This window comes from Talaromyces proteolyticus (assembly GCF_021365285.1).
Source record: "Talaromyces proteolyticus strain PMI_201 chromosome Unknown BGW36scaffold_16, whole genome shotgun sequence".
NCBI classification, from domain to species: domain Eukaryota; kingdom Fungi; phylum Ascomycota; class Eurotiomycetes; order Eurotiales; family Trichocomaceae; genus Talaromyces; species Talaromyces proteolyticus.
Genome location: NW_025764292.1, coordinates 467,931 through 488,710, shown reverse-complemented (window position 1 = coordinate 488,710; position 20,780 = coordinate 467,931). Strand labels below are relative to the sequence as shown.

At 44.0% G+C, this 20,780-nt stretch overlaps 8 protein-coding genes across 8 annotated transcripts; 5 read left to right on the top strand and 3 right to left on the bottom strand.

The window, feature by feature from the left end:
- Positions 1-267: 267 nt before the first annotated feature.
- Positions 268-2,513, top strand: BGW36DRAFT_433874 (dipeptidyl aminopeptidases-like protein; the record flags this gene model as incomplete). Its single annotated transcript, XM_046221332.1, has 2 exons — positions 268-299; positions 365-2,513. The coding sequence occupies 2 exons, from the start codon at positions 268-270 to the stop codon at positions 2,511-2,513; spliced, it is 2,181 nt and encodes a 726-aa protein (XP_046065537.1).
- A 728-nt stretch (positions 2,514-3,241) lies between these two features.
- BGW36DRAFT_391783 (uncharacterized protein) lies at positions 3,242-3,935 on the top strand. Its single transcript, XM_046217624.1, has one exon. The coding sequence runs from the start codon at positions 3,308-3,310 to the stop codon at positions 3,818-3,820; it is 513 nt and encodes a 170-aa protein (XP_046065536.1). The 5' UTR covers positions 3,242-3,307; the 3' UTR covers positions 3,821-3,935.
- A 572-nt stretch (positions 3,936-4,507) lies between these two features.
- On the top strand, positions 4,508-6,635 carry BGW36DRAFT_391782 (putative pantothenate transporter). Its single transcript, XM_046217623.1, has 7 exons — positions 4,508-4,804; positions 4,874-4,926; positions 4,985-5,113; positions 5,174-5,350; positions 5,432-6,090; positions 6,156-6,255; positions 6,344-6,635. Exons 1-7 carry the CDS (start codon positions 4,632-4,634, stop codon positions 6,580-6,582), a joined length of 1,530 nt encoding a protein of 509 aa, XP_046065535.1. The 5' UTR covers positions 4,508-4,631; the 3' UTR covers positions 6,583-6,635.
- On the bottom strand, positions 6,636-8,791 carry BGW36DRAFT_330911 (CobW domain protein). Its single transcript, XM_046212824.1, has 5 exons — positions 8,614-8,791; positions 8,456-8,544; positions 8,084-8,383; positions 7,561-8,013; positions 6,636-7,506 (listed from the first exon to the last, which is right to left on the bottom strand). The coding sequence occupies exons 1-5, from the start codon at positions 8,686-8,688 to the stop codon at positions 6,687-6,689; spliced, it is 1,737 nt and encodes a 578-aa protein (XP_046065534.1). The 5' UTR covers positions 8,689-8,791; the 3' UTR covers positions 6,636-6,686.
- A 457-nt stretch (positions 8,792-9,248) lies between these two features.
- BGW36DRAFT_433870 (uncharacterized protein) lies at positions 9,249-10,226 on the bottom strand (the record flags this gene model as incomplete). Its single annotated transcript, XM_046221331.1, has 3 exons — positions 9,249-9,788; positions 9,874-10,077; positions 10,170-10,226. The coding sequence occupies 3 exons, from the start codon at positions 10,224-10,226 to the stop codon at positions 9,249-9,251; spliced, it is 801 nt and encodes a 266-aa protein (XP_046065533.1).
- Positions 10,227-12,037: 1,811 nt separating this feature from the next.
- BGW36DRAFT_402138 (putative dimethylaniline monooxygenase) lies at positions 12,038-13,682 on the bottom strand (the record flags this gene model as incomplete). Its single annotated transcript, XM_046218833.1, has 3 exons — positions 12,038-12,367; positions 12,418-13,607; positions 13,652-13,682. 3 exons carry the CDS (start codon positions 13,680-13,682, stop codon positions 12,038-12,040), a joined length of 1,551 nt encoding a protein of 516 aa, XP_046065532.1.
- Positions 13,683-17,410: 3,728 nt separating this feature from the next.
- Positions 17,411-19,658, top strand: BGW36DRAFT_352497 (uncharacterized protein). The gene is made up of 9 exons (XM_046213386.1): positions 17,411-17,766; positions 17,844-17,969; positions 18,031-18,306; positions 18,361-18,554; positions 18,607-18,668; positions 18,734-18,812; positions 18,880-18,989; positions 19,060-19,281; positions 19,426-19,658. The coding sequence occupies exons 1-9, from the start codon at positions 17,629-17,631 to the stop codon at positions 19,530-19,532; spliced, it is 1,314 nt and encodes a 437-aa protein (XP_046065531.1). The 5' UTR covers positions 17,411-17,628; the 3' UTR covers positions 19,533-19,658.
- Positions 19,659-19,699: 41 nt separating this feature from the next.
- BGW36DRAFT_365635 (uncharacterized protein) lies at positions 19,700-20,655 on the top strand (the record flags this gene model as incomplete). Its single annotated transcript, XM_046214671.1, has 2 exons — positions 19,700-20,020; positions 20,137-20,655. 2 exons carry the CDS (start codon positions 19,700-19,702, stop codon positions 20,653-20,655), a joined length of 840 nt encoding a protein of 279 aa, XP_046065530.1.
- Positions 20,656-20,780: the final 125 nt, after the last annotated feature.

Below are 20,780 nucleotides of genomic sequence, written 5' to 3'. Positions count from 1 at the left end.
TTTCGGCCTGACTTTCCAGGCGGTCAGGGCCTAGCCAAATCACCGACGATGGCTCTCAGTGGCTGAGACGGTCTCCACTTGGCGTGCCCCGCCCTTTGCTTGCCAGGTCCCCTCACTTACACTTCGTTGCCTGGGTCAGCCATGGCCTTTCTCTAACTGTACATACCTATATACCCTGATCAAGAGAAGCTCGTTCTGTTGTGAGAAACTATCTTGCAGCCTCGTCCTATCGTTATTCGTCAAAAGTTTAGAGAAGAACCAGGCATCATGACTATCAGGGCTGCCAAGTTCACCCCCGAGTATGCCACTCCAAACTCAATTTTCCCTTCCTTGAGTATTCACTGACAGTCAAACTGTTGCGTAGAGTGCTACTGTCTGCACCACGACGCTCCCCCGCCGTCCCAAATTCATCGGGTACTTTAGCCGTATACACGCAAACGACATATTCCTTCTCGTCGCACAGCAAAACAAATGAGATCCGCGTGATTGACCTTGAGTCCGGCCATAGCTCCGTGGTTACGAGCGATGCGGGAGCTAGCAACCCTCAATGGCTGGACGATGGGGATTACCTGGTTTGGTTGAAGGAGAAGGATAACGGAAACACCAGCTTTATAATTGGAGATGCTCGGGACCCTGGGAGATCCTACACAGCTGGGACCGTGCCGGGGCCGGTATCTGACTTGAAGTTGACAACAATTGAGCCAGGAAAGACTGGATTCGTTGTTTCCGGTAAAGCAAATCCCGATGGGACGCTTTATAATCCCAAAGATGCAAAGAAGCCCTTGAGTAGTGGTAAATACTACACCTCAATTTGGGTTCGACACTGGGACTCATATGTAGTGCCCCAGAAGAACTCCTTGTGGTATGGACTATTACAAAGCCCTTCACCAACGGCATCAGATAAGGTTAAGAGATACGCGGCCTCGGGACTTACCAACCTGCTCGCTGTTTCGGGACTTGATGGCGTTGAAACACCTATTCCTCCCTTCGGCGGTACCGATCATTTCGCTATCAGCCCAAATGCGGTAGCTTTCATTGCGAAGGATCCAGCGCTTAACCCAGCTACTCACACTGCCTGTATTCTTTACTACTGCCCGATGCCGTCATGGACTGACCTCAGCATTCGAGAGGCCAAAGTATGTCAGATGAAGGGGCTGGAAGGTGCCATGTCATCCCCAGTACTCTCAAAAGATGGGAGTTCGATAGCATTCTTGGTCCAGAAGAAGGATGGCCATGAAGCAGACAAAAATCGCATTATTTTCGTCCCAAATCCTTGGAGTGGTCAGCTCCTCGAGGTTTTTGAGTCCAAGGATGGGCAGGGACAGTGGAGTTTGAGTCCAAGTTCGATTTCATGGGCTCAAGACGACAAGTCATTATTTGTCACCGTTGAGGAAAAAGGAAGAGGAGTGTTATATCAGCTTTCAATCGAAAATATTCTGGAAGCAAAGCCGAGCGATTTAAAAAAGCTCACCAGCGTCGGTGTTGTGACTGGCGTTTCTCCCCTCGCGAAAGACTCCAACCTACTCCTTGTTTCAAGCAGCAGCTTGGTCGAGCCAAGTATATATACAATAATTGATCCAGAGAGTCCAGATGAAGCAAAGGTCTTATCTTCTGCCAGCCGTGGTGGATCTGCTCTTGGCTTGTCGCGATCTCAGGTTGACGAAATATGGTACAAAGGCGAAAAATCAGACATTCACGCATTCGTTATCAAACCTTCTAATTTCAACCCTGACGAAAAGTATCCTTTGGCATATTTAATACATGGTGGTCCTGAAGCTGCTTGGAATGACTCCTGGAGCACACGCTGGAATCCAGCTGTGTTCGCTGAGCAAGGCTACGTTGTGGTCACTCCAAACCCAACTGGAAGTACTGGCTATGGCCAAGAATTTACTGACGCCATTCAAGGCAGCTGGGGTGGACTTCCTTACCTCGACCTCGAAAGAGGATTCGATTATATTAAACAGAATCTGAAATATGTCGATACTGATCGAGCCGTCGCCTTGGGAGCATCATATGGTGGCTACATGATGAATTGGATTCAAGGTCACCCACTCGGTCGCAAATTTAAGGCTCTTGTTACTCATGATGGTGTCTTTAACATGGTCGCCCAGACAGCTAGCGAAGAGCAGTACTTCCCACTCGCTGATTTGAAGGGACCGTTGTGGAAGGTTCCTGATGAGTGGCACAAATGGGATCCTTCTCGATTTACCGCAAACTGGGAAACACCACATCTCATTATACATAACGAATTAGATTATCGATTGACCATCGCGGAGGGGCTTGCTGCTTTCAATATCTTGCAGATGAGAGGCGTCGAGAGTGCATTTTTAACCTTCCCGGATGAGAACCACTGGGTGCTCCAGCCCGAGAACTCCTTGGTCTGGCATTACTCCGTTATTAATTGGATCAATAAGTACGTCGGATTGCCTGCACTATCAACGACCCATCACGAAGCTATCTTTCCTCGGGTTGATGCAACCGAGAAGAAGATAACCAGCATACCATTGCGATAGATAGATGCAATAGGGACAAATTCTGCATTTCCAAGACAATGTGTAAAAGGATAAAAGGAAAACCAGAACTTCATAGTTTACATATTTGGATATGCCCTATTAGCATTGTCTACATTCTTTTTACCACCAAAACTTTCCTTCTAAGCGTTTTGCGTCTTTGTTTGGCAGGTGATATTATACATTTTCATGGACACGTGTCTGTGTTTTACTATGAATGCGGATTGTATGCAAAAAATACAATGCTACTAAACGCACACACGAATTCTTTGATTAACGTTTTGGATTGATATGAAACGTTGAATAACAATGAGAGGTATTTTCTTAGTCAAATTTCGTTATTCTGGTTCCTTCTTTGTATGCCAGTTTTGCAGCACCTTCATTGTGTCAGTTCTTAGTGGCTATGATAACGTCAATGGACGATTACTATAAAGGCTCATCTATCCTCTCCATCTTAAGTGAATAAGATTAGACAGGCTAACTCGCAAGATGCAAATTAACACATATATAAATATTACTATTTGATCAGATATAGAGAAGTCTAGGCTAAACGTGTCTATGCGCCACATTCAATCACACTAACCTAAAAGAAGTCGCGACACAATATCATATCTATCAACAGCTTATACTACTGAAGAAAAAAACAGCAATATAGAAATTTGAAAGGTATTCAAATGTTTGAAAATCATGAAATGGGTGGAAAACCCTTTTCCCAAGACCAGAACGGCCGTCGAGACTCTTTTACTGAACCTCGTCCCTCTGAAAAATTGCCAGCAGGCCTAGAAAACCTACCAGAAATGGCCAAAATGATCAGAACAAACGAGCATAGCATCAACCCTCACTTTAAGCCGACATTGAACCATTTTTCCAGGAGACTGGCAGTTCTCATCTCCATCACCACCGCCCTCCCACACCCCGATGCCCCCAAGTCGATTCTTGAGTACCATCTGCTCTCGAACCAGCTATTAGATGATCTAGCTCGTCACTACCATCAGGTCTGGCCTCCAGTACCAGAGACGTTTGAGTATCCGAAGGTCATTCCAGCCTGGGTCGGCACGGACTTTGAGCAGTCCATTGACATTGCCACTAAGCGCCGAAGATTTGGTCGTTTCATTGGGTTGCAGGGGTGTGAAAGTCCCGTGCAGTCTTCTTTTGGTATTCTTGGGTATTCTCAAGAGGATTCGAATGGGCAAGGTGGTAATTTTGATGTCGCAGGAAAAATGGAGAGGGAATGGCAGGAGGCACTACGGAGAGCCATGATGGAGAACGATTCGGATTTTCTATTGCAACCAAAGGGCGGCGGTGTTTAAGTATTTAAGCGCACATTTAAACCTTGCTGCTTCAAGTATTGAGAGAAGAGAAATGTGCTCAATCCTAAAATTTCTTGGTTCCTCATTTTGAATGCTCCTCTTCAAACGTTGGTTGGTTTCGACATCGCTCAACATTTGAATGTCGGTTTCGATATTTATATTTCAAATGCTCTGTATATGTACGCTCGGCGTCGTGTGCTCTACGCTGTTTAGTCGTCGTAAGCAGATCGCTTTTTGGTTTTATTGCATTAGACACCACTATAGACTCCTATTCTTGCATATCTATATCAAAATACAGATATTTACAACATTAATACAGTATATGCAGCAATTTCTTGTACTCAAATTGGGGTTGACGAGCACAGCACGGGACGGGTTTAGCCGAGGATAACCGCATTCTTATCGTTACGGCCTTGACCCTCAACTATCCAGGGATCGTATTAAAGCAAACCTTGTATAAGGGTAAAATAAACATCATAATGAGTATTCTCAGTCCTATTGCCAAGTGAACAACTTCAATGGCTCTATTTCTCGGATTCTAACATGTCGTTGGGGGTATTGACGTACGGAATGATACCGCGCTAACCGGTAACGTGCTAGCCGCTGAAATTTTCAAGTTCTCCGATTTTCGCCAATCACGTAATGCGATAGCAAAACAGATTTTATAATACTAGCAGTACTATTAAAGACAACAGTTTTATTTCTTGATCATTCTTTTCTTTTCTTTTCCTTGCTCTCACCTACCCAATTTTCTGCTTTTTCGCTTCGAAGGTGGTGATTCATCGGTAAAGCTGGATATCCTTGGTGCGAAATGAGTGCTGTCCCGGTGGCCGAGGGTCGCACTCACGCAGATCCCGAGAATCTCCATACATCCTCTAAGCCAAAGCTCACACGATGGCAGCGGATCGAAAATATCATTTGGGATGGCGGAGATCGGACCAAAGAGGAAAGAGATTTGGTCCGAAGACTTGACATATTCATTATGTTCGTTGACATTATCCCCCCATTTCCAAGCTTCCATTCATAATAGCCGTATATTAACTGGTATGATAGGAGCTGGGCTACGATTGGGTACTTTGTTCGACTTTTGGACTCGGCCAATGTTAGTAAGTAGATATTCAACATTTTTGATTTAATAATTAGGAGAAGGCTAACACAAATTAGCGAATGCATATGTGTCTGGTATGAAAGAGGATCTTAACTTCTCAGGGGCAGATTACAATCTACTCTCGACGTATTTCATTATCGGCTATTGTATTGGACAAGTGCCATCGCAGCTTGTTCTGACTAGAGGTTGGTTTTCACCTTGCTACATAACATGTCTTGATAATCATGCGGCTAATAAAGACGTAGTTCGTCCGTCATATTGGTTACCCACATGCGAATTGTTGTGGTCCATCATTACATTTTGCTTCGCTGCTGTCCAAAATGTGAGAGACGTTTTCGCTCTCCGGATTGTTATGGGCTTCTTGGAAAGCCCGTTTGCAGTTGGTGTCTTGACTGTCATGGGTAGCTGGTACACGCCTCGGGGTATGTCGAAATGAAATTGATTTCATCCTTTTGCTTTTTATTCGCATGAGAAGATCAAATGGCTGACGACGGTGCTTACAGAATTGTCTAAGCGGATTGCCATTTTCTATTCTGCATGCTATGCTGCAAGTATGTTTAGCGGTTATCTCCAAGCAGGCATTTACAACGGCATGGATGGCCACCTGGGGCTTGCTGGGTGGCGTTGGCTCTTCATATTTTGCGGAGTCATATCTCTACCATTTAGTATCTACGGCTATATCGCTATTCCTGATAATCCATACACAAGCAAAGCTCGCTGGTTGAAACCAAATCAGGTTGAATTTGCCCGCAAAAGGATGGAATTCTTTGATCGTCGACAACCTACTCGCCTCACATGGTCGAAGATCAAGCGTGTACTAACACATTGGCCGATATATGCATTTACAGCCGCGCTTATCTTCCAGTGCATTGTGACGCAGCCCCTCAACTACTTCGCTGTTTGGCTTAAGGCTCTCGACCGCTTCTCGGTCTACCAAGTCAACCTCATTCCTACTGCAGCCCAAGCGGTTGGTCTGGTAACCACACTGGCATATAGCTGGATATCTGACGGCTTTGATGGAAACAGATGGGGAGCTCTCCTGATTCCGGGAATAGTCAATCTTGTTGGGATGATTATAGTAGCTGTTGGACCGGGATTCGGAGCGACACTGTTTGGGTATCTACTAAATGGTGCTAGTTGGGGGTTCTGGCCTATTCAATACGTGAGTCTTTAGTTGACATTGTCTAATGTATGTATGCTTGGCTTTTTGCTGATACAAGAGAACAGGCGTGGGCCAATGAAATTTGTGCCAAGGATCCGGAAGAAAGAGCAATTGTCATTGGCGTTGCGCAGACATTTGGACAGGCGTTTGTTGCCTGGGTCCCTGGTTTGTGCCCCATTGTCTCTTCCTTTTGCAAGAACCTATAGTGTTATATGCTATAAGGAACTAAACGCTAACAAAACATTCGATACAGTCGTCATCTTGAATACCTCCAAGTATGCGCCGAAGTTTACGATGGGATATAGCATTATGTGTGGTGTTAGCGCCTTACAATTATTAATGATATTTGTCATCCGGTGGTTCCATCAGAGGGAGAAGAAGCAAGAAGAGAGACAGAGATTGGCCCTTATTGAGCAAGCGAGGAATTTCACAGAGGGTGTCAACAATGGTAGTGGCCAGGTGCAGACTATAAGGGACGAACCTAAAGTTTGATGTGATATTTGATTTAAAAATATATCGGAACTAGAAACCATCATTTCCCTGGCAGGTGACTTTGATGTTCGCTCATTTATACCGTAGTATTACCGTCTCCAAATCTAGGCCTTAACCATTTGGCCTTGAGTATGGGTGTGAGCATGACTGTGAGCATGGCCATGATGTTTATGTCCGTTGCCAATATGCTCACTGATCCTATGTTTTTGACCAGTTTTAGTACCTTCATTGTTGGTATCGACTTCCATCTCATCTTCATCTACGTCAACAATGTCAACATCTGGCCAATCTTCCCATCCATCCTCCCACAAATCATTTAACGCCTCTTCCTTTTCAGCTGGGGACAGCTTTGGGTTTCGCATTATTCTTTCCCACTGTTTCATTTCCTTATCAGTCAGCAGACACTTGTCCAATACCTCTGAGATCTTGTCGCAATTAATTCCTTCGCCAATAAACACAATCTCCTGCCTTCGATCACCCCATTCACCAGAAAAGTCACGTTGAATCGACTCGACTACATCCTTATCCTCTGGCCATAACTCGCGGGGAAGCTCTGTGAACCAGACACCGCCGCAACTGACAGTCAAAATACCACCGGCTTGACTCCATTCTCCGAATTGCATACCGCGAGTGGCCAGCCAGAAGAATCCCTTTGAACGTAGAACCGGCCCAAAGGCTGGATGGGCTTTTTTGTTAGCTAGAATTACGGGGGGATCGAGCTGGTCAAATTCCGCGATCTCTGATCTGTCATCGCCTTCATCCTCGTCTTCTTCCATATTTTCGTCGTCCATATCGTTTTCTTCCTCACCATCGTCATCATTCTCACGGCCTTGTAGAAGAATGAATTTATCCTGAAGTAAAGCAAATAGCCGGCGGGAATGAAATGGGCGCCGTGCTGAGTATACGAAGTTGTTGATCCCGTATCTATTTCCCCGTAATTAGCATAGCTCGACTTTTGGAATGTGAACGGTGACTTACTCTATGGTCTCCGGTTTTGGTGCCATTCGTTTCTTCCCATCAGTTGTATTCAGCATAGTCATTTCATGAAGACTCCTCAACCATCCTGCACCGGAGGCCGCTTTGATGAAATTAAACCTCCCCGTTTGCACAATCTCCTTGACATCAACCTTGGAGAAGCTAGTCTCAATTACCTTGGCATCAGGGTTGAGAAGTTTGATTAGTTCACGTATTTTGACTTGAACTTCTTCTTTCACAGTGTCAATTTTGTTGACGATGAGGACGTCCGCGAATTCAATTTGGTCAACCATTAGGTCGGAAATTGTTCGTTCATCCTCTGGTGCAATTTCTTTGGAACCATATCTGTCAGAGAGAAATTCAGGGGTATGGAAATTGGAAAACAGATTGAAGGCATCAATGACGGTCACGGTGGTGTCCAGAGTGGCAAGGTTATGCAGCCCTCCCATTTCCGCCCTGTAGCACTCATGAATATTAGTAGCTCGTTCTAGGATAACTCAAACAGAAAGGCATGATTATAACCTACACCTCCATAAGAATTCGTCTTTCTTCTTGTCCATTTGCGTCTAACTGCTCCACATCGATCTCCATCATAGCTGAGCTGAACTCCGCAGTAAATGTTTCCGCGACTTGCATCGGCTCGCTGATGCCTGTGCTCTCGATCACAACGTAGTCTACAGAGCCCTCGGATCGAGCCAAGCGTGCGAGTTCGGAGAGTAAATCCCCTCTGAGGGTACAACATATACATCCATTTTGTAGCTGGATTAGCTTCTCTTGAGTTTGGGATACTTTGTGATGAGTGATCAGAGCAGCGTCAATGTTCAGCCTGTCATAATGTGAAGTTAGCCCATATTGCATCGAAGACTTGTTCATAAGTATCCGACAATGGGTTACTAACGAAGCCATATCGTTGACAATGACAGCGATCTTCAAGCCATGGTCGGTTGATTTGAGAATATGTTCAAGCAGGGTTGTCTTGCCACTTCCCTATTGATGGTAGAGGAATTAGTAGTCTATTAGATATAAGAAACGAATGCCACATGAGTTTCTCCATACCAAAAACCCTGACAGGAGAGTAACCGGGAGGGCCTTGATATTGACGTTCTCTGCCTTTGGTGTGTTGTCGCTCATGGTGATCGCTTTTTGGTAACTTAGCAGATGAGCAGGTTTCAGGCTGTTTTACTTCTCAATCAGAAAACAAATATATCCAGAAAATACAGAGGATCAATTTGAATCGGAGGAAACGCACAATCATTTTTGTTTTCTCGCTTTCGTTTTCTCGCTTTCTAGCCCTAACTCAACCACCAAGGTCCTAAATTGCACCCAGCCTCAAGACCGAAGAAACGTGATCACAAAATCGTATCAATAGAGCCTGTCTTAACGCCATTTAGCAATTACTTTGCTACAGTGTGATAGGACCTGACAAACCGGCGGATTATTATTGGTTGAGCTCCAGAGTGGAGTTCAAAATGTGTCTATCAAGGTACTTGTTTTTCTCTTTTTGGGTATCGGGAATTCTACTTGGGGGCGAAGCTACTAAGCTACTCGATAACACTTTGCCACTACCTTTGTTAATGGGTTTGAAAAACTCAGCAGTGATGAGATGGGTTTAAATCGTTGAAAATAAGTATGTAAAAAATGGGTATAAGACCACAAAAGAATCTAGACAAAGAATACACATGTAGAGGCTGTTACACTCCATTTCTAAGAAAGTTCTGGTAAAGCCAGATGAGATGATTAAACCAGGGCTCCATCTCGACTTCTGAATAAGGGCCATTGAGCCACCGATTAATAATAAAATCACTGTAAGAGAGTATGGTATCCCGACTTCCAAGAAGATGTGGCCGTTTCCAATAACGGAGGTGCATTAAATTGCTTTTCTTATTGATGGTTTCGATAGCCTGCGGTGACAGATGGTCCTGCCCACTGAAATGGCTAACCGGAAGCCCATACCGAGTGTTGAAGGCATTTAACAAGTGAGACCGTTCGACTGGAATGCCGTGTATCACGTCCACCCTGCCCTCTGGCCAAGACGTAATGTACTCTAGATCAAATATTAAATCGCCGCCGTGGACGAAATCGTTGCGCTCATTATGTTGCATGCCGTCGCGTTGGGGTTTAGGAAGATACCTCAACAATTCGGCAACGCGAATTAATCCCATGCCATCTTGCAGTCGCGAAATTTCGTTCTGTTGTCTCCAAAGTTGGTTTTGTTGAGTTTTACTGTTAACCTGAAGATTCCCGACGTTATTATGTTAATTAGTATCATTAGTCTGAAGATATCCAGTTCATTTCTGTTAACCGGAGTTTACTAACCTGAAGATGCCCGATTTCGGCTTCCATCCTTGAAAGCCTCTCCAAAATGCCCAGCCCTTCGGTGTTGCCGACAGCATTGGTTGAAGTTAAAGGTCTCATTTTGAAATTGATCAGTGGAAGAATTCCGGTTTTGATAAAGTGTTCGATTTCGATGATTTCAGGGTTGAGGGAGAACTGGAAATCCTGAGATAAGATCACTTTCCACTAAAATTTTATATTAGAAAGTGCTCAAATAACGACATTATTTTTTGAATGGAAGACCCGATTATCAATTATTTCTTGGAATCAGAACTTACCCAAACGTTGGCATTCGCCGACGGAGTGTGCAAGACCAAAGCCATATTTTCTGCCATTCTGCCTCTTGTTTCAGAATTTTAAATCTCTTGAGATCATTAACGAAGAATGCTTTCTATTTGTTTTGGGCTGGCGGAGATTCTGATTAGAGAGTAGGAAATAGGTATTGTAGGAGCGGTACAGAAGAATAAGCAGGATTTCAGCAAGTTGTCTGAAGGGTATGGTGTGTTCTGGTAAGTTTGGGATTTACAGACAGGTAAAAAGTATGCAATGATTGCAGAAATACTTCTGCTCTCCGTATCCATAAATGAAACGTACCCCCTTGATTAGATGGAGGTTATGAAGGACAAAGTTTTAATACCAGCTTCCAATTCAAACCAAAATCTTTGAATGAGCATAGAAAATCCCTAAAAACATACTCTACTCTCCTATCTGCACATGATAGAGGGTGAGTAAGTCATGAAAGGTGTTGACTAATTTTCTATAAACATTTAGTGTTTGTGATTGACATATGGGCATTTGTGCAAGCCTAGGAAAACAAGATACAAAAATGCATTGGAAAAAAGCCAAATGATTGAGCTAAATCCTGTCCTTATACATATCTTTTGTGTGAACTTGATTATATACACAGGTGCTGTGCCCATTCCTGGAAGCATCAGAAGGATCTAGAGAAGATGATGAGTAGAGAAATATTTACAATTTGATCACCAACTACCTCTTCCATGCTGGAATGTGTAGTTGAAACTGTTTAAAGAATATCATGGAAGTTTTGATCTATTGATAATGAATAAGAAAGCCCTTTGGTCCAATGTTCAGACAAACAAGGTCTTTGTATTCTTTAGATAGGAGCTCTGCAAAGGGAATTTAAAGTCCAATTCTACAAAATCAAAAATGAAATAGGATTGTCTCATCATAAACATCATAAAGCCAAAAGGTTTACCAGTTGTCTTCGTTTATGCCAAACGTCTTTTTTCAAGGCATGCCTGTATGGAATGCGTGACCGTGGATGAAATAACGGGAACGGCCTGGAGCCTAGAGCAAGGCTTCCTCCTTTATTTGCCTAAAGAAGGATTGTTCGAATTAATATCTTTTCTCGTTGCCATGTTCGCCATAGTCGTGTTTCAATTGAATCTATAGATGTTTGGAAGCAGCCTTCGACAAACTAATGCGACCTATTTTTGCATTAATAATTGCTTTAACTTCCACCAGAGTGGTTTCATGATAGAGAATATTATCTCGTGGTCTCTCACTCGTTACTGGATGAGATGAAATGGAATATACATAGGTACCCAGATTCTTTCATTTGACTTTTGTCATCAAGTTGGCATCGGGTTCGCGCCCGGGTTCGTAATTTCAGGGACTATGGCTGAACAATTATACGTAGAATCGATTCTTCAGGCAACAGTCAATGCCAAAGCAATTGGTGCCGCCCATATTGCGCGATACGCGGGGTTAACTCAACCGTGCTCAGAAGGAAGTCATATAAGAAAGTAAAAAATTTAAAATAGACTTAATCATTCCTCTGAACGTGACAGTCGTTTTAATGAAATTATTTTCGCTGTGCCTGGTTGGTAATTGTAGGCGAGGAGAAAATTGGAAGCACAACATCAGTCGCAGGAACTAACGAGGTTAATCATGAGGCTGAAGTACCTAGAAAAAGTAACACTTTAATCAGTTGATTTTGAGAGATACGACCACCTGAACTTTTTACTGATTTCTCTTAGTTTTGTTTAATACCAGAAAAGTTTACCGGGAAGTTCTGTACGATTAATTGCTCTCAATTGATTGTTTTGTTTTTCGGCGTTCATTGTAATACTACTGCTAGCAATGATTTTCTTTTAGAGCATCCTGAGAAGCCAAGAATCAAAGCTTACTCAACATCAGTTTCAATTATCAGAGGGCTTTGAGCAGCCAACAAGTTCTTCTCTTCCCTGCTCAACTCTTTACCCCCCCTAGACAGCCGTAGCATGGTGGCTTCGGCGATATCCGGCTTCCGCCCATGTCCGAACAAACGATATGGAGCGCTTGTGATGAGGCCGTTGTAGTAATGTCTCAACATGGACAGGCCACTAAGTGGTGAAGGCGAGAAAACTTTGCCGAGGAGCTTGTGGAGAGTAGGGTTGATGCCCATGTCGCTGGCTAGAGTGTCCATGTATTCTAACATCGGTATGGCGGCCAAGTGTCGGCTAGAATTGATAAACTGTTCTCCTTGTCAGCATGAATATATTGTAAGCAATCCATGAAACTTACTAATGTAGCCCGTTTATTTGCGAACATTTGGATACTTGTCTCCATTCTCTCTTCTGACGGCAACGAGATTTTCCCACTCAGTACACCCACAGCCCATCTTGCCTGCAGCTCGGAGACCGGATGAGTAGCTGCAAAGGTGAATTGACCGATGAAAAACAAGTTTGAGTATTTTGGAGGGGTGATGAGTCTGTAGAGATGCAAGGAGTTTGGTTCACTGCCACGGTATGTATTCGCCGAGATGAATGGGAAGTTGACACGATAGCCGATGCAGATAATTACATCGTCCACATCTAAAACACTGCCATTATCGAGGGAGATTCCGGTCTCTGTAAAGCTTTTGATCGTCGTTCGATGTGCCTTGATACGCCTAGTCCGAACATGGTCAAGAAATTCCTCGTGATAAACTGGATTGACCTGAAGAATGTGATGTTCAGGCTTAAGGGCATTTGGTGTGTCACCCATCACGAACCGGTGGACAAGTTCATATATTCGCATATGCACCGTCCGTGGTAGCATGTACTCACGAAACCGAGTTTCAAGCGATTCTGTGATCTCCCCTCTAACGTATCGAGGTAAGATCCAACCGCCGCGGCGAGTGATAATGTAACAAGATTCGGCAACGGGGCAGATTTCCGATGCAATATCCACTGCAGAAGGACCAAGACCTAGCACAGCAACTCTCCTCCCTGTGTATGGAGTTGGCCGGCGGTAGAGATGGCTATGGATCACATTCCCTTTGAAGGAGTCCAAACCATCCCAGGTTGGAAGACCTTTGGGGACATTGTTTCTCCCGGCACAGACGAATAAGGCGTCGTATATCTCTTCGCCCTCTACCGTAGCCACTATCCATCTACCATCATCTAGCGGCTCGCAGCCAATGACTTCGGTATTCAGCCGCACATATGTTTCCAAGCCAAAGTGATCTGCATACTCCTGCAGGTATCTCAAAGAGTCTTCATGACCAAGGTAGTCTGGGTATCGAGAGGGGTCAATGGGGAAGTCACTGAACTGAGTGCAAGGGCTGCTTGAATTTGTAAGAACTCCGTCGTATACTGACGAGAATGTCTCTCCAAGGCCAGTATCAGGGTCTTCATATCGCCACTGTCCGCCTATACCGGCACGCTTTTCAAATATGGTGGGAGGGAAACCCGCTTCGAGGCACTCCTTGGCAGTGACGAGACCGGATATACCTGAGCTGTTAGTCAGGCCAGTGTAGTAAAAGGAAGCGTCATACCTGCACCAATCACAGCCACCTTGTTACTCATACTGAGGGATCGATGAAGAGGATGGATATTGATAGATAGTGGATGAATAAGATGAAAAGGGGCGCGAGGAGATGGAGCGAAGAAGCGAGGGGGATGGGTTGAAGAGGAAGAGGGGAAGAAAAGAAGAAAAGAAGAGATGTGGTGGGGGAAGGAGAGCCTTCACTCTCTTGAAGGGAAGGTGCGTTTGCCAGCCCTAGGCGGTTTCCATTTGTGGATAGGGCTGTACGATGCGTCGAGCAGTGGCATTATTCCTGCACAATGATGAATATCATGAAAGCTCTAAGCCAGTGCTCGTTCGTCTTGTGTAGTAATAGTGACTAGGGTTAGCTATTGATAGATTGATGAGGTATTGCCTACTGTTTCATCGATCCTCATTTCCAAGCAACGTGCTCCCTCAAACCACCAGACATTGTTCAAGCATCCAGGATCAACTGCATGTATCCTCTTCCTGATTCCAGACACCTTGTCTACACAACCATGCCAGTGTACCTCTGCTTCATGAAACTGCCTAATCGTCTCACTTTCATACGGTCCTCTTACAATGAGCCGACGAGATTCCAGCTCTTTCACAGAGTCGAAGAAATTTTCATTTGACTTGATCACCCAGTATCGCTTCCTCATTTCTTCGAATGTGTGATACTTATTTTCGAGTGCAGCCCTGTAGTTGAGGATTCATCTCGAATGTCCTCCAACTCATTGTTCTCCTGCCGAGGCGGTTGATCTAACGACCGTCTGGTAGAGTTTTCGTTGGTTGAGGTCTTAGGCTCATCAACGCGGATTCTTTTCTTTCGCTTTGCTACTTCAAGCATCTAGTCTGATGGCGCGGATTTTACTCGCTGTTTAGTGGCTCGTGTAGGTCCGTCCTCATTGACAGTCGAACCAATTTTCATTTCGTCTTGTAATGTGTTCATAAAAATCAACAATCGTCGACATCTATTTTCACTTACTGTGGATGGTGGACATATGGAGTGAGATGAGTTACAGGACTGTCCTTTCTTCAATATTGGTGGAATTTAGATACAGCCAACCAGCTCAATAGAATAGAAATGGGGCCAAGAAGGACTTCGAATTTTCAAAATACATAAGCCGTTTGCACTGCCGTCACCGATATACTTGTGATACTCAGAGAACATATAATGTATCCCTGGCATCTGGAACAAAGGCCATGTATAGTGCAGTCATTATCTCTTCTCTAAAGGAAAATATGGCCAGCCTATTTGATACCGATATGACGCGAAAATGTCTTTATAAGAGATGAGATGAAAATCTATATAAGTTATGAAAAACCATTGTTGGAGACCATGATTTTCTACTAAAGACTTTAATAAAGCAGCGGTGTATTATTTCACGGTATTTATTACTTGTTTTATAAACAGCTTTTGGTTGAAATTGAGTCTATAGAAAATGATTAGGAACAGGTGTCAAAGTATAAAGTTAATCTTTTCTTGTTCTTTTTGCCTTTCCTGGTTGCATCTTTCATTAGCTCGGGTGTATGGATCACATGGTAGCGGAAATGTGTACTATTAAGACTAGGTAAGTATGTTTATTCGTACTAGAGCACTTGTGGTCAAGGTCTAAACATTGAAGGAAGAACTAACATGATATAATATTTCTCAAAGAGGACGCGCCGATTCGGCTTTGTATGCTTTGGCCGCTTGTCTGACAAAAGATGATTTCAGCATGGAAATCCTGCTGGAAAAAAATTATACAGACGGTCAAAATACTATTTACCGAATTGATTATAATTTCAATAGGATTCAAGTCATGATACATGGATGATTCTAGTTCCGTCAGAATATCAGCCCCTTGTATCTCTATAAATCTAAAATGCCCAATTACTTGTTCATTCAGCGTGGACACATTACAACATCATCTACGTAGCCTTCTGTTCCATTTTAATAGACCTTGTCACTTCCGAGTTACCCGATACAAATTGACTATTACATATATTCTGATGTTCCCAAGTTTCTGCCTTTAACTCACCGCAGTCAGCATCTTCAGAAACAAGACCTGCAATAACGACGAGTGGATAGAAATGCTTGTCTGTAGGATGTGCTGATTTGTACATTGGGCTGTGTGTCAACCGGACCAAGGCGCTCGAAAGCTGCGGACCCTGAAGAAGAATCCAGTAAGCGTAAAGCGATAGATTTTGAGACGGATAAGAGAAATGAAAAACCAATACTTTGGTATGAGTCACAATATCGAGAAGGGATTTCTCGAATTCAACAGCCCACTCTATATGTTTCCGGTCTGATCGGAAATTGCCCTGTTTGGTCATGAGGGGTCAATGACAACGATATAGGTTATGCACAGCGCGACCAGTTTCTCAAATAAGGATTCCTTCTTTGCGTAAGTCACGCAATCATCTCCCCATTTTGATGTGGAAAACCGGGTTATACTGAGCATTCATACTAGCCGCCGTGACTTGAGGTGTTCCCTTAGGAAACATGCACAACGCTGGAATAGCCGTATCATTGCGCCAATTTAGGATTGGGTTTTATTCGACATCTGGAAAGCCAGCGTTGCGGAGTAAATAATCAACTTTCTTCACCAAAACGGTGTCTGTGTTGATTGGATAGTTTTCATAGTGCGATGGAGGCACGAAACTCCTGTCCTTAATATCCGGGTTCGTCTTGGTAGCAACTCGGATCCGCTTGTTGAGCTCCGCGCAATGAGCCCCGATAAATACAACGCCCTTAATTCCATGAGTTGTCTGAAACACATCAATGGAGATCCATGGAACCAAAATGCGGTTCGTGTTAAGTTATGTTCCATTGTATGTGGATAGATGATTACGTAGGGGTTTACTCGATTTGATTATTTCTAGGGAGGTATAAGGCCACCTGGTGGTTGAGGTTTGGTTCGCTGGATATTAATGGATTAGTATTCACAAAATTAGACCATAAATCTCAGAATACACATTCAGACGTCCTGTCGATCGCTGTTAAATACAGCGAAATCGACATGGGTAGAAAATTATAAGGACTCTGACTGGCTCTCTTGTAGCTAGGGGATCTGCAGTTGTGGTGACACAGGGTGGATTTACAAAGGCTAGCGTTCAGTCTCGAGCAAATCAGTATTGGCGATTCTAGCTAGCTCTTCCAGTTAGTCCCGTGAGTCCCGTGAAATCCAATTTTTCAGCAAATGTCAGGGCTGCGAAACCTTTATCTCGCTTTGCCTTTATCAATCCTATTTGACTTGCAAAATCTATTTGGTATAATATTGACGTACACGCTATCGCATATACTTGCCTGTAATTAAGTACGTGTCGTTACCAATACCTTGTGAGATGTCGAGATTATCTAATGCAGTAGCAGAAGCCCGCTTTTGCTGGAAATCTGGCAATGCTGTTGGAGACGAACGATGGCGGTGCAAACAGCTCCATCGGCTCTACGACCTCATCCTCGTATTAGTGTCAAGGCCAATTTATGTGTATAGCATCTAAATATATTTATAGACGCTAAGAATCGACGACATGTCATGTTGGTAGAGTCTATGATGTTTTAGTTGCTGGAAAAGGGCTCCTGAACACATTCGACATTATTGTAATAGCTCAGGCTACTCTTCTCTATTCTGTCTCGTGTAATTTCAGTACCATATTCCTGAGAATATTTTCTTTTTCTTTCCAACATCGCCGGAATACATTCTATTGGAGGACCCATAACGTACGGGACCGAATGCGGCGGCTTTGTAATTGAACACATATTGTTGCATAGACATCTGAGCTAACCTCTTATACTGCATTATTGTAGCCCCATATATCCATGTTGGCTGTTTCCTGCAAGTCCGGTCTGCATGGATTGTTGGTCTGCATGGATTGTCAGCGTGACCATTTCTCCTCAGATTCAAAAATGGTTCTTGGAGCAACCGCGATTGAACCATTCTTCTAACCAACCTCGATAGCCAATTGATCCTGATTCACAAAAATTTTCAATCAATAAGCACCATGATAGCGACTTCAAACCTACAACTTCATAGCTTTGGAAATGGATCCGGGCTAACGCTCAACATCGGAATTGTCGGTGCTGGTATAGCAGGTTTGACCGCTGCAGCCGCACTGAGCCGCCTAGGTCATCGTGTCAACGTCAGTTTTGAATATTCATAGATCGGTGATAAATATGCATTTTGGACGCCACGTTAGCTTATTAGTTCTCCATATAGGTCTACGAACGATCGAGCTTTTCTAGTGAGGTGGGTGCAGCTATCAATGTAGGGCCAAATGCCGCACCAGTATTGCGGGCCCTCGGATTTGACGTTTTCGGCGCAAATTTCATAGAGGCGCAAGGGGTTTGTTGAATTTATTATACCATCGTTTCTGGATGGACGCGCCGTTGATAATAAAGTATAGCTTGTTCGATTGGACGCCCACACCTTGGAGGAGCTGGAGCACGGGTCGTTCGAAGATTTCAAAAACAAGTTCAATGCGCCTTTATACTTATCACATCGAGTTGATCTACATAACGAGCTCAAGCGGCTTGCACTCTCCGGATCGGATGGTTTCCCAGGAGCAAGGCTACATCTAGCTACCCGGGTAATAGATGTAGACTGCGAAAATGGAATTTTGAAATTTGAAGATGGTACTACAGTCTCCCACGACGTGGTTATTGGTGCAGATGGCGTTCATGTAAGTTTCCTTTTTCTCTAACAGCTGGTTTACTTGCCAAACTAACATAAAGAGTCTGTCGTTGCTCAATGTGTATTAGGAGGCACGATTCCTGCGATAGAAGTCAAAAAATGTGCTTTTCGATTCTTGATACCAACACAGAAGTTACTTGACAACCATATCACAAAGCCTCTTTTTGAAGATGGGAGGATCAGAATGCAAATAGCCACTGCACCAGATCGAAGACTTGTATTCTATCCTTGCAGAAAGTGAGTGTTCAATTGATGACTAGATATGAAGCTATCGTTGAACTTTTGCCAGTGGAGAAATACAGAACTTTGTCGGTGTATGTCCAGTACTGGGTAAAGGAAATGAAAGTGAAGGTGAGAAGTAATAACAGGAGTGCATCCCGTTCGGAGTTCGTCCTGACATCCGGCTGCGTATTTAGACTGGCAATCAGGTGGTAACGTTCAAGACCTACTGGATATGTTTTCAACATTCCATCCCATACTTGTGGAAATATGTCGGTCTGTTCATACATCCTAGCCAATCTTCTGTGCCTTGATCTGGGGATTAATGCTAGATCAAATGTAGGAATGCGGAAGATCTCAAGTTCTGGAAACTCCTTACTCGATCGCCCATCAGAAAATGGATCAAAGGGAAGACTATTATCATTGGGGATGCAGTACACCCCATGCTTCCACGTAAGTTCCTCACGATATTGTGGTTTTCTAGTCAGCTTTTCTCGTTGACAAAATGCTCTCGTTCAAACAGAACAAGCCCAGGGTGCGAGCCAAGGAATCGAAGACGCCGGTGCACTTGGTATCTTCCTCTCAAACATTCAATCTCTTGAAGACATTCCGAGGCACCTTGAGCTTGTCCAGAACATTCGTCGAGATCGCACTGCTGCAATACAGCTTTTTTCTAACTTTTCACCGGACGAGCCAGAGAAGATGGATAAACAGGCCGAGCTGTATGCAAAAGGGCCCCTGCCGAGTATGTTCTATTCCATTCCATTCAAGTATTTATTTCCGTTCATTTACTTTCAACTTTCTACATTATCACCATTTTTATTTGGTTCACATTATTTGCTGCTTATCTTGAAGATAATAGTACTAATCCTGCTTACACTTCATGCAGAGAATCGGGCTGAATTTCAGAAATGGCATTTTCATTATGACATCTTAAGTGAATGCCGAAAAGTCATGGATGAATTCCAATCATCAAAAGCTACAGCATCTATGTGATCAATATCGTGTATACTACATTTAATAGGATACGGATGGAACAAGTCTAAAATGGCGCTATCCTTAATTAAGTCTAGTTTCGTAAATTGCCAACTATTTTTTATGCTACTCTAACTATTTTTCCGCCCGCTCTTTTGGCCCGCGACAGTCCGACTTTTCAATCCAGTATGCAAAGTTCATCTGACGGGAAATCCAATCCAGGCAAAAGGATCAAAGGCGCCCCAGACTATGACGACGCAGGATTTTGGGACGCCAAGTTTGTCACTGGACAAGACATCGGTGAATGGCTGAATACCGGGGAGGTGCTTCTGGATGCCACCATTTCCCACATTGAGCAAAAGGACCCATTGTTATTTGCTCAATCGCGAAACAGCGCAGAAACCAGATCCAGATCACGAATATTGCACCTAGGCCCCGGTATCTCCACGCTAGGGGCTAGATTGTGCACGGCATTTGTACAACGTGGCTGGCGAGCGGATGGTATAGTAGTATGCCCACGAAATGACAAACCCACCCTGGAACCGAGCAAAGACACAAATTTACATCAGTAACCCACCAGGAAACGGCGTGAGCATGTTAAGACTAACTTTGCAATGACTCGCAGAATGTTGATTTCTCAGCCGAAGCTGTTCGTCTTGGACGCCAAGTGGAAGAAGAGAAGGGCGATCCTGCCCACGTCATGGGCTGGGTGCAAGCGGACTTGTGCTCTTGGGAACAGGTCTTGTCTACTCTTTCTTCGCTTGCACCAGTTGATGTGATCGTGGATAAGAGCACTAGCGATGCTATTGCTACATCAGTGCCGCGAACATTTGATTTTCTTGCCGACGAAAACTCAATGAGCCCCATTATCAAAGGCATCATTAACCGAAATAAGAACAAGGCCCCTATAACATTATTACCCGTGGAGTTGCTGGGACTGCATCTCGCATCTCTGACTCGGAAAGGAGCAGTATGGCTTGTTCTATCGTACTCGGCCACACGGTTCGATAATTTCGCGTACCTTCACGACCACTGGAATATCGCCTCGCGTATGCCGCTCAAGGCTCCAGCCGGTCAAACTGTGTCTGCCGCTGCAATGGTGCCTGAAGTTTTCCATTGGTTCTATGTTCTTGAGCGGAAGTAGAATAGTGACTGTTTCGGATATTTTTGATATATGATCAACTGTCCATCGATAAGTAATGCTCCCATAGTAAATGAAGGTTCCTTAGATCTTCACATGCCACCAAACTCGAATTTGAAATTTAGGGA

Bases quoted from the DNA above. Each gene is read 5' to 3' on its own strand.
- BGW36DRAFT_391783 (XM_046217624.1), top strand. From the start codon at position 3,308: ATGGCCAAAATGATCAGAACAAACGAGCATAGCATCAACCCTCACTTT.
- BGW36DRAFT_391782 (XM_046217623.1), top strand. From the start codon at position 4,632: ATGAGTGCTGTCCCGGTGGCCGAGGGTCGCACTCACGCAGATCCCGAG. The intron at 5,351-5,431 runs GTATGTCGAAAT...CGGTGCTTACAG, and splicing joins TAGCTGGTACACGCCTCGGG to AATTGTCTAAGCGGATTGCC. The intron at 6,256-6,343 runs GTTTGTGCCCCA...CATTCGATACAG, and splicing joins GTTTGTTGCCTGGGTCCCTG to TCGTCATCTTGAATACCTCC.
- BGW36DRAFT_330911 (XM_046212824.1), bottom strand. From the start codon at position 8,688: ATGAGCGACAACACACCAAAGGCAGAGAACGTCAATATCAAGGCCCTC. The intron at 8,545-8,613 runs GTATGGAGAAAC...TACCATCAATAG, and splicing joins CTCTCCTGTCAGGGTTTTTG to GGAAGTGGCAAGACAACCCT. The intron at 8,384-8,455 runs GTTAGTAACCCA...ACATTATGACAG, and splicing joins ATTGTCAACGATATGGCTTC to GCTGAACATTGACGCTGCTC.
- BGW36DRAFT_352497 (XM_046213386.1), top strand. From the start codon at position 17,629: ATGATAGCGACTTCAAACCTACAACTTCATAGCTTTGGAAATGGATCC. The intron at 17,767-17,843 runs GTCAGTTTTGAA...TTCTCCATATAG, and splicing joins GCCTAGGTCATCGTGTCAAC to GTCTACGAACGATCGAGCTT. The intron at 18,669-18,733 runs GTGAGAAGTAAT...CTGCGTATTTAG, and splicing joins TAAAGGAAATGAAAGTGAAG to ACTGGCAATCAGGTGGTAAC.